Genomic DNA, 12,181 nt, shown 5'->3' with positions numbered 1-12,181 from the left:
ATGCTAGAGATTGTTGAAGCTACTTAGCCGATCAAATCTTTACTCAGACCACGCTTGCAAGTGAACACGGAAATGCACAGAGGAGCAGTGCAGACAGGAGAGTTTAACCGAGGGAATCAGGGACAGAAGAGACGGTTTGTTTGGTTTGTTACAATGAGGTGCACAAATTTTGAACAGTTAGTAGGTAACGAATGAGTACCTAGCTACAAGCTAACATTAGTTTATCATTCCTTAACAAATGGATAAGGTGTACAAATTTTGAAAAGTTAGCTGGTAGCAAAAGTATAAATAACTACAAGTTAACATTTAACAATGATCCTCAAATAATCATTTACATTGTGCCTACAATATTCAATTTAATTACATGGGTTTTAGATCAACATAGTAGTCTGTTTACTGACACAGGAGGGTACCTGTCACACATTGAGGGCAGATTTAAAATATTAACTAGATGAGTTGAGGGTACTGAGATTCCTCTTACTACTAGTAAATGATAAAAGTGTGAGAGTGAGGCAAGGAAAAAGGGAAGCAGCTTTAAAAATTGTAATCTACCTATTTCAAACACTTTTGTTTTAAACTCCCCTTTAGCCCACTTAAAAGAAAAAGAGAAAATTTGTTATCATATTTAATTGTGGGCTGCACAGTGGAACAGTGGTTAGCATTGCTGCCTCACAACAAGAAGGTTCCTGTTTCACTTCCTGGTCAGGGCCTTTCTGTGTGGAGTTTGCATGTTCTCCCTGTGCATGTGTGGGTTCTCTATGAGCACTCTGGCTTCCTCCCACCACCAAAAGATCATGCTTATTGGGTTAATTGGTGACTCTTAATCTATGTCAGCACTGCATGTGACTGGCGACCAGTTCAGAGTGTACCCTGCCTGGGATAGGTTCCAGCCTCTCAATCCCAAACGGGATAAGTGGTATAGGAACCGGATGCATGGATCTTTAATTATTATCTTATTATTATTATTAAGTTATGAGAGACCCCCATCTTCACAGAACATTTGTAGGCTATGAGAATTAAAGTTACATCATAATTGCTTTGTACTGCTATATAAGCAATACTTGTCAGGCAGGTTGCTGGTTGAGCTCAGTTGCTAGAGCAGGTGCTCATATGCTTAGGCTACAGTCCTCAGTGCACTGTTTGCAGTCCTGAGCCATTTTTGGTGCATGTCTTCCCCCACTCTCTCTCCCCATATTCCCTGTCTTTTTCTAGGAGTTCAATTAAAATAAAGACAAAATGCCACAAAAAATACACCCTCCTATAAAGGCCTGGTATCTTCTGCAATTTTGTAAATAAAGGCCCGCTCTTTATTCAAGGATTCAGAGAAACCAATATGAAGACTAATGCAAAAATACTCCAATGCATTACTTTTCTCAGTATGTTATGAAGTAACCTAACAATTATATAATTCAAAATGATACTTTGAAATATTTAGTTAATCAACAATATCAATAAGTAACAAGAACAGGCTTTGGTGAATTCAATTAGGAGAAAATGTGCTCTGCATGTACCAGCAAAACTTTTTAAATCCAATATGGGAGTATTTGCTGTTTCCAGACAATTTCTGTTTTATGAGTCTGGCATTTAAGATTAGAAGATTATTTTATCTTTTTACATAAAACCATTTAAAAGAGGCCATTGGAGCCTGGCAGGCACTGTAAGAAGGGAGACATATGGAAGCATAAACAAGAAGAGGCGCTATCTTCCATAGATGCAGAAAACTGTCAGGAGAGATTGCCTTTTTTTACCTCTTAGTGCCTTGTGACAGATAACCAGCCCCCATCCAGCAGAGTGTTTGTGGAGAAGAAGAGCAGTAGATGGTGATCAGGGCCAGGGGCCAACCAACAGATAGCCCTGCCCATGCTATTGGTGGTTGGTGGCTCTTCCTACGCCCATGCTCCTGCCTTTTTGACCCTCCCACACCCCCTCCCCACCTCATAAACAGCCCTCCACCCACATACGCAGCCTCTCTCTTCCTCTTCCTCCAGCCATAATGCTCAATCTAGCCCCTGGCCTTCTTCTCCTGCTCCTCCTCCTCCCATACCCACTCAGCTTCTGCCTGGCAGGTCCCCAGAGCCCCCCCCACACCCGCAACTCCGACCCCACACCCCATACACCCCCCCTCCACACACCTTCAAAACCATCATACTGTAAAGCCTGAAGCACTTACAGATAAGGAGACCCCAGAAATCAAGCGGGCCCGGCAGCAGAGCAGATTGAGAGTCAGAGCTCAGCACCCAGGAGGCGCCCAGAGGCTACATGTGCTGCAGATAGCACCGTCGGATAGCTAGAGAGGGGAGTCAGACAAAGTAAAACTTCCTGCCCTCATTACTGGACTTTCCTGTGCTTTAACGAAACCCCCGCCCCCACAGTGCCAAGCCCCCTCCACCTCCAACTCTGCCCTCTCTCTCTCTTTCTCTGAATCCTCCGCCTTTCAGATAAAGAGAAGGCCTTGTTCCCTGCCGACTCAAACTGACAGCTCGAGCCAAAGGGCTCCACAAGCTTTTTCGGAAGGTCTTGTTTGTTTTCATCCATCTGTGAGTTTGCGGCCGCTGGGGAATAGGAATGTGACATGTTCTATTAAAACAAAATCAAAAAAAAAAAAAAAAAGAGAAGAAAAAAACCTTGCACAGATCAAGGTCTTTTGAAACCAAGCTTTGTTGAGCGCTTTAACTGCAGTCCTTTGAGGCAGATTAACGATGACAAACCATTTATAGTTGTTTTGTTTGTCGGGATGATTGCTTCCAAGCTGCAATAAGAACTGCCATATGCCACTCATCAGCTAAAAGTAGCACACTTTAAAGAATGTTCCTCTTATGAGTTCCCCTTTAAGCAAAGGACATAAAGGACGACCGCTGTCTCTATTACCCAGAGACTACACACATCACTGAAACAATGGGAGGGGAAGAGCACAAATTTACGGTTTGAAAACGCACTGGGGCAAGGCAACAGATGCTTTCAAGGGATAAAAATAGTCCAGCTCTGACAATCTGAGAGCTATTGTATGTTTAAAGGGATTGAACTGACATTTTCTAAGGCATAACTGAATACTCTTCTCAGGCACATTTTCCTTGTTCAATGACAAAAACCATCTCACTGACTTTCATTAATGTACAATTTCCTGCAGAGCATAAGTCATGTCTAACAGCTATGGAGGTGTTAATGTGCGTGCATTTCCATGATGGTAAGAAATGTTATTTATTGCATGGAGAGATGTGCTTTTAAAAAGCTTTTAGGCATATTATCATATGTGAGAAAAGGGATTCTCCACTGACAGTCGCTGGAAGAAGACGTAAAACTCTGACAGCAAAATTGCAGCAGTGGCGACCGTCGCTGATCGATGCCAATAAAACAAGGCTCCTTTCGCCAAGGTAGCTCAGGACACCTTCCTGCAATTTAATCAGTCAGTCAGCCAGAATTAATGTTCCTAATATCATGATTTCTCCATTACTCTATTTAACATAATTAAAATGTCGAGCGCTGGGGCCATAAAGTGGGTCGTTGGAGATTGTAATTCTGCCGTAAAGCTATGAAGCATGAAAATGCCACTTACCGAGTAGCCGCGGCCTGACAGCGAGTGAGTGGAACTCTGTAGGGAGAAAGAGGAGAACAGGGATGACCTTTAAGGAGCGTTTCACTCGCTGACACAGACATGATGAAGCTGCGCCGCTTTAATATCAATATTCACGTTAACCTTTTACCCACCCTGCCATGTAACCCACGCCCGCACACATCACTCCCATACATCCTGGACTCCTGAACCATGGGGGCATTTGAGCAGCACCCAATCTAAAAACAATCACTGATGTCATACTGAAAGACTGAACTATAATCAGTTCTTGTATAAAGATATGTGGAAAAAACGAGTATTGACAAAAATATAATAAGAGTGGATCAAATGGGTACAAACATACATTTTAATCTTAGGAGAACTGAACTGAACAAATCTAAGAGGCTTTATAAATGGCTAATCTTTGTCTGCTGACCAGGAGAGATGTAAGAATCAGAACTTCAGGAGGGCTCAGCTCATACAGACATTAAATATCTTGAAGTTAATCATGGAGTGCCACTGGGCTCAGTCTTGGGACCGCTGATATTTACACTCTATCAATAAGAATACTACCAATGCAAATCTTCATCTATATGCAGATGACACTTTCATTCACCGCTCTGCTCTCATGTAGCATCATTTGTTACTTCCAAGATGCCTCTGATATTCCAAAGGGCACTCTGCTTTAGCTAAAATTGGTTCTGAATCCTGACAAAACCAAACTCGTGATGTTTTCAAACTCAAAGAAAAAGGAAGCAGAACCTACCCTCTGTTACTACGTCACAGGCTGATGTGACTGAAACTGTATCATCTTATAAATACCTTGGATTTCTGTTTTTTTATTGCAAAAAATACTAGTTTCTGCCACTTCTATGCCTCTAAACAATTTCAGTGATGTTTTGTACATGCATGCATCTTCTCAATGCCTTCAGTCTTTGAAACCTGTGTGCCATGGGGCATTGAGGTCCATTGCCAATCTTCAGTCCTTGACTAATCATTGTATTCTGTATAATCAAGTTGGGTGGCTTTCATTGACTGATTATGGGTTAAATCACTGGCATATCCTTATTTAAGAGGCTATGAATAATCTGCTTCCATCATACTTGTGTGATTTTATTCATGTGAAAAAAAAAAACTGCCTGGAAGTTACAGTCTTCACTTTGTGACTCAGTCACAAGATCTGTGCCCAAAGTCTCACTGGAAATGGGTAAAAGGAGTTTAGGTACGTTGCTCCTGCTGCCTGGAACATGCTGCAGGAAAATCTGTTTCTGGGTGAGCTGGTCTCTTTAAATCTTTTTAAATGTAGATTAGAGGTGTTGGAGAAACATGCATCGGGTTGTAGATGTTCTGAGTGATGACTTATTGCTCTGAGACCTGGACACTCATAAGTAAGATTCTTGATCCTCAACGAAGTTTCCTGTTTAAATAAACCAAAACAAGTAACATATTAGTACTGCAATTTAAGTGATCAACTTTTTAAAGATTATTAGGATAACAGTGAAAGGCAATATGGGAAGAGAGAACCGAGAGATCATGCACCAAACAGCACAGAGACCAGGAATCGATCCCACAACCAGAGTGCCAGGGACTATAGCCTCTGTATATTGGCACCTGCTCTACCCACTGAAATAAACCTGCGGTCATTTCAGTGGATTTGCCTGCATAGCTAGATGGCAGAGGACAGGATTTACTTTCCCATGATGTTGACTTTTTGTTAAAGAACAACATAACAGTCAAGTGTAAGTTAAAAGCCTGTGTTGTATTATTTTTATTGTAACAGATGTCCCTAATTTTGCACAGTGCTGGACAGCACAATGGAGAGCTGTAAAGGTTATCACAGTTATATTAACTGTTATGAGGCTGCAGAGTTTAAGAGGTTGGGCCTCTAGCTAGGCTGTGGAGGAACAGTAGAGCTATATCATTCAAAGGTAGATCTACAGTAAGGTGTCATACATAATAAGTTTTAATGTACTCAAATATGTTAAGCAGTAATGATGCTGATTATGTTTTTAATCCTATAAGTAAATCAGTCACTTTTAAAAGTAACTTTATCCAACAGTAAAGCCAAAGTATTGACGCATATGTAGTCTACAGATATTGTTAAAAATAGGATTTCCTAAATGTTTGTAGCTTTTGCAGACATACAAGCATGATGCCATGTAGAATAAAACTCTAATGGTGCCAATTATCATTTTACCCATAGGCTCTTTTGGATGCTCTTATTTGATTTTGTGATCATTTTGCAAGAGCTTTTTATTTTTTATCAAAGTGGTGTCTGACACATTCAGGGACACAAAAAAAACTTCTTTGTTATGTTGTATCAGCCTCTTTGTGCTCAGGACAATATCTCTTCATGCATTTAGTGAGATGTTTTGGCCCATCCAACACCTCCTGTGTTTTCTAATGCAGTCCTCTAAATGCTGAACAAGAGCAGGATGGAGAAGGAGAACGCTGGGTTTTGTTCTGTTCCCTGGCTCTGTCTGTCAGCGCCCAGCACGAATACCAATCTCCAAATCCCTCCCTCCACTTCCACTTTTCACTTCTTTTATTCCTCTGTCTAGATTGGCAATTTCTCCCCCCCTGGTCTCTGGAGGGGACTTTTCTGCTAGACCAATTTCATCCATAGGTCCACCTTCAATCCAAACGACCTCCCCCACACCTTCGCCGCCGCTGCCTCCCTTGTTTTGCACCCTCCCAAACCCCTCATCCATTCTCCCACACCTGCTCTAGGCCTCAGCCCTCATCAACGCCTGTGTGCCCCTCTGATTCGCAGGACGGCTCCTGTGGTGACGATTAGGGAGGAGTCCTGCCGTGAACCGGAAAGCTGGCTCTGCGGGAATCAAAAAGGCCATTCCCGCTCTGCTCAACCTCTCTGCTCCATCACTACAGCGACCAGAGAGGAGGCCAGAGGAGAGAGGGGAGGAAGAGCTGCACAGAAGGCTAAAGCTGCGGGTACAGAAGGGCCAAAAGTGTTTCAGTGCAAATGCTGGCTGTTGTTTGTGTGCATGTGCTTGTCGTGAGAGTATGTGTATATGCATGTGTTTGTGTATGTGGGTGCACATGGGCATAGGTGGTGGGAGGCCAAGGCCATTTAGAATTAGCCTTACTATGTAGAGTTCATTCAACTTGGAGCATTCTAAGCAGAAAGAGAGGCTTATTTAAATGATAATGAGGGACAATCCATTGGATTTAGTGCCGGTGAGGGGAGGAAAAGAGGGGAGGGAAAAGGGGGATCCATTAAAACGCCAGCGGTTCATAAGCCATAGGGTCGGCATCCAGCTAAACACTCTCTCTTAAAAGCCATTATACATGGCTCTCAATGGATTTCTGCAGCGCTTAGGACTTCAAAAGGATTTAAGAACCCGCCCCAGAGAGGAGTGTGGGGGAGGGAGGAGGATGACTGTGTGTATGTGTGTGTGTGTGTGGCTATGGTGGTTGGCGGTGAGAGGGATGGGGCGGATGCTGGCGGCATTTAAGGGTTAACTAAACAGCCCCGGAGAAGAGAAATGTTGCTAAATCCGCCCCCTAATCCTCTCCCCATTTCCATGCCCCCTCCTCCACTCTCCGCACAAAAAAAAGACAGAAAAAAAAGAAAAACATGGCGACAAGTGGGGAGGGCCCGGGCCATCTTCCACCAACCTAGTCTATTGGTTTTTGTCGTTGCAGGACGGCCGATGGGCGGCCCAATCGGAGCTCGCTGGAGCATGATGAAAAGAGGTGCAAACATGAGCGGCTTCTATGGCAGGTAGATCAGGGAGCTGGGTGGGTTTGGCTGCAAGTGGGTGGTTACAAGAGACCCTGACATCACCTCAACTGGCGCCCTCTGCTCTGCAGGACCCAGATGAAGTGGAGCCCCCAACCCCACGCCCCCCCCACTCCCTCGCCACCTCACATTTCCCTAATCCCTGTGTGGCTTAGTGCCGGGGCCCTGCTGCACCGCAGGCACAATTACCTAGTCAAAATAAACAGATAAAGACCCAACCATGGCAATGAACAAACAGCAGCCCCTGCAATTTTTTTTCACCCCCTGCTTCTAAATTGATGCATGACTGTTTTTACAGGCGGGCACGTCCACATGTCGCATTTGTCTCTATTTCCTTTGGTGATAAGACAAGAGGAATCCATTTTACTGGTTGCATACGCAGCGTCATTAGTTAAGAGCTCTTAAAGCCGGGAGCTACTTCGATGTGGTGGAGCGTGTTTTAACGAAAATTAGTAGTGCTCTTGGTGCGGTGGCGGAGATTACATGGGGTAGAAAAATAAGAAAAACATATGGCATGTGATGAGGAGGACTCTCTGTGTTTGTGTGCGCCATGTTCTGGCCTTTACTGAGTGGAACAGTAAGCAAAGACATACATGGACTCAGACAGAGAAGAAGAAAAAGTGAGGACAGGCAGAGCGAGAGAGATGGGGAGATGTGGATGCTGTGGCTACAATGATCAGCGTCTGTGCACCATTTATTTGGCAGCAGATTACAGAGACATGCCATATCTAACACCGTCGGCGATTACAGCGTGCAATTTTCAACAGTACCCCCCACTCTGTCGCCATCCCTACACCGCAACAACCACCACCACTTCCACCCTCATCTGTGCAAACCCCCCTCCTTCTGCGTGCTTGTCTTATATCCCTGTCAGAGCTGTCAACCGTCTTCGCTCTTTTATCTGACAAGCCCGCCTCTTCCTCCTGACTTTTTCATTAAAAGACAGCCTTTTACACAAATTCAAGAGAAATAGTGTGAGGGGAAGCGGGGGGACAGAGCACAAGAGACACAGAGCAGAAAGGCTTAGAGAAAAGAGGATGAGGATGGAGAAATTATGCTGGGTGATTTTTTTTTTTATTCATCAGGCTTTATTTTCAATTGGAGTGCTGAATAGCTTAAAACAATGTATTTAATAAGTTCATTAAAATCTTTTTCGTTCCATCATTTTACCGCTGCTAGAAAAGGAAGCGGCACATTTCCCTTCCTCTTCTTTCTCTCTCACTCGCTCTGCTCCTGCTTTCGTCAGCTAAATGAGCAGTCTGATTGAATTTAGTTCAGTTTGGGAGGCCTGCTTGACAGGCATTAGTTAGGAAGCATATTTCTACATTCATTTAAAATGAGCCGCCTGGGATTTTGCATAAATTCTCATTACTTCCCCTGTATCTAAATTGCATTATTTCATCCCTTATGCTGAACCAATGCCTGGCCTCCATTTTCCTTTGCCACCTACTCATCCTCTAAATGGGCTGGCATATGGACGCCGTGCAGCGGTAATTGGAACAGTTTCTTTAACTCATTCCATTCTGGGGTCGGCGAGGTTAGCCAGCACCTGGCTGCGCTGCGTTAGGTCATGTCTACATTTAACAGTGCCACGCTTTAAATAATGCCAGGCCAGTTAGGTGATGCTGTGTGACCAGCTTAATCATTTCCTGCCTTTATGCTGCCAGCCAACCAGTCTTTCTCTTAACGCACAGGGGATTTATGAGGTGATAGCTGGAAACAGCAGGAACCACTGAACCAACTGCCCTCTGATCTCAGCCTCAATGTTGCCGTCGTCCACCCGCTCTATTTATCCTACCTTAGGGGTTCCCCCTTTTTGCACTGTGAAAGTGGATAGCCTGGCTCTCTGTAGGGGGTCTTTGAAAAGGGGAAAAGGTCTCGTCCAAGAACTCACCTCGCTGAGCTGCTCCTTAGAATTGCTCCTGTGCGGTCGGTTGAGCTCCTGCACTGTCTCGTCCTCGCTGACTTTGACTGGACGTAGAGCCAGAGGTTTGATCTGCAGAGAACACAGAACATTTTACAAATCATGAACATCCCCATCGAACCAAACTATATTCTTCATTATTAACAAACATGCCCAGAAATGAAGTGACTGCATGACTACTGTACTGTGTTTTCCCCTCTAGGGTCAATAAAGTATAATCAGAAAGACTAAATCAAAACTGTTCTATTTGAACTGTAAATTACTGCACTTTGGCTTAGAAAATTTAGAGACAAGAAATGATACATTCTGAACTATCAGACAAGGACAGTACTATTTGTCACATAAATACAGTCATGGACGAAAGTATTGGCCCCCCTGGAATTTCTCCAGAAAATACACAATTTCTCCCAGAAATTGTTGCAATTACAAATGTTTTTGGTATACACATGTTTATTTCCTTTATGTGCATTGGAACAACACAAAAAAGCAGAAGAAAATAGACAAAGTTGACATAATTTTACACAAAACTCAAAAAATAGGCCGGACAAATTTGTTGGCACCCTCAACTTAATACTTGTTTGCACACCCTTGGGAATTAAATAACTGAAACCAATGGCTTTCTAAAACCATCAACAAGCTTCTTACACCTCTCAACTGGAATTTCGGACCACTCTTCTTAAGAATTAGGTTAACAGACTAGTAACTAGTAACACACTGATGTCAACTACTTCACTGATTAGGTAGCTAATCATGTGCATCCCTATTTTCTCGAACACCTAAGAATGTTATCCACACAACAGTGTGACTAAATAATGCTTTGCTTTTGCTGACCTGGAACCTGCTAACAGCTCTGAAATGATAAGAAGTAATGTTTTTTATTTAATATTTTTTCATGTAGAAATTATGAAAAGGAGAGAAGGGAACAACATGCAACAATGGAAGTCAAATCTTGGGATTCTGTAGGAATGTGCACCTTCATTATAGGGCTACATGTGTCTATTCCTACAGGCTTTTTAATCCAGTGTCAACAAATGCAATAAAAAGTGGTTAACCAACCTTTAAATGCTTCAGATTATGTCAGATGTAGTGCAGGTTGATTTTACAACAAACTGAAATGATTATAATTTGAGGCATGAAAGGCCTCCTCCATAATCCAGTTAACATTATATAACAATAAAAGAGGGAATAAAGTTTGAATCAAGGGAAACAAATAAATGGTCCCAATGCCATTTCCTGTAACTCACTATGAATCTATAACCACCCTCTGGCAGACAGGCTACAACAATAAATCACAACTACAATGGCTTCAACTGACTTTCAGTGGTCTATAGTTTGTTTATTCAGAACCTGAGGAAAAGTCAAAGCTGGTGTGGTGTCCCACAGCTTGGTGTCAGTTTGTGCTTTGGCTAAATGCAAACTAGAGCTGGCTGTAGCAAAAACACCTGCGACCCAAACATCCACCAACTGTTACCACTCATACCTGTCAGTAACAGGATCCGGAAACCCAGCTGTACAACACAAGTCATGCTGGTTTGGATTTTTTGTGGACTGAGTTGAATTTGAAGAGGACAGGCATTTTAAAAGGCAGTTTTATTTTTCTGAATCAGCTTAACCAATCAGAATAACCTTATTTCTTTTTCATACCATGTTTTGTATGAACAGAGTTAGCTGTCTTATGTTAATTCTACCCACATTCAACTATCAGGTAGATATTTCTGATCATGTACATTCACTGACAAGCTTTCAATGTTTGAACTCAGGGCTTTATTTGATGATAATACAGCCTCTAGAAATGTCACTCAGTCCTTCACAAGCTTCATGTGGAGTAAAAGGTGTTTCAAAATGTCCAGGATATGAGAGGTGCATCTTTCACCAGGGTTTGGTATTATTCCACCTTAAGACACAAAAATGGATTTAAAGTAGAATAACAGCATATCTGTCACTGTTAAATGGACTAGCAGATGTATGTTTATAGAGTGATGAGATGCAAACTTGAGGTCAGACAATATCAGATCAGCTCTGAGATTTCATTATGTCTAATGTGGCCTTTTGGACTGCATTCTGCATTGATTTGCAAATAAGATAAGAAAAGAGCTAAAGAGAAAAAAGTTTAAACCAAACAGAAACTATCAAATACACACAAAATATCAGAAATTAGTTGCTAAAATGTGCACATTTGGCCTCCCACATCATAGCGACCCTGATGCAAACATGGATGGCTTGTTTTATTGCAGGCCATCAAGACCTGCAGTTGGCATGCGACCAAAATCCCATCCAGATGGGAGGTTGGCGAGCTCAGCAAGGAAGACTCTATGCTGGGGCAGCACCAGCCAATCACAGCGTCCCGTGCTGCTTCCCCACCTTGGAGTACAGTGGCCATGGCCGCGGGGCGTACTCAATTTGACTAGCAGTTTGTGTGTAGCAGCTCCCCTGGTGGCACGCGTGGTCGCTGGCCTCATTCTCCTGATCTCTGCTGTAATTTAAGCAGATCACTGCTACAATTAACCTTTCCCGGTAAATATCAATTATGGCCCCCGGCTGGGCCAGAATTAAAAGGGTCATCAGCTAATCTGACAGGTCCTGTATGCTGCCACCTGGCTGGGAGAGAGGGAGGGAGGAAAGCCGGCAGAGAGTGTGTTTGTCTACCCCCGTGCCCACCAGCTCACAAGCCAAGTAGACACAATTCCCTTTTAATTACCCTGCTGCTGCCAGGGCTAGCATGCTGATTGGCCAAGGGGCATTAGCGGCGCGCTGAGGTCAACAGTGACAGGACGAGGGTGGGATGGGGTGACTGTGGCTGAGAGGAAGGGGCTGCCGACGAGCAATCAGGGTGTAGAAGATGGAAGGAAGAGAAGAGAACGCTGCAGGTGGGCCTAATCAGGTTTAACTTCCACCTCTCTCTGCCTCTCTCACTGCCTCTCTTGCGCTCTCTCAACTAGCTGTC

The 12,181-nt window shown here is 43.4% G+C and overlaps 1 protein-coding gene across 11 annotated transcripts in view; it reads right to left on the bottom strand.

Annotated features, from left to right (window-relative positions):
* Nucleotides 1-12,181, bottom strand: part of fbrsl1 (fibrosin-like 1) — a 482,412-nt gene that overhangs the window by 246,538 nt on the left and 223,693 nt on the right. For 9 of the 11 annotated variants that reach the window (XM_041786873.1, XM_041786864.1, XM_041786872.1 and 6 more), the window contains exons 3-4: nt 9,208-9,309; nt 3,554-3,589 (exon numbers count right to left, since the gene is read on the bottom strand). In XM_041786873.1, the coding sequence (XP_041642807.1) occupies nt 3,554-3,589; nt 9,208-9,309 (138 nt within the window). The remainder of the gene's footprint in view (nt 1-3,553; nt 3,590-9,207; nt 9,310-12,181) is intronic. The other 2 variants (XM_041786869.1, XM_041786870.1) reach the window with 1 other exon arrangement.

The sequence above is a fragment of the Cheilinus undulatus genome, linkage group 5 (genome assembly GCF_018320785.1).
Source record: "Cheilinus undulatus linkage group 5, ASM1832078v1, whole genome shotgun sequence".
Classification (NCBI taxonomy): Eukaryota; Metazoa; Chordata; class Actinopteri; order Labriformes; family Labridae; genus Cheilinus; species Cheilinus undulatus.
This window is presented reverse-complemented; position numbering and strand designations above follow the sequence as displayed.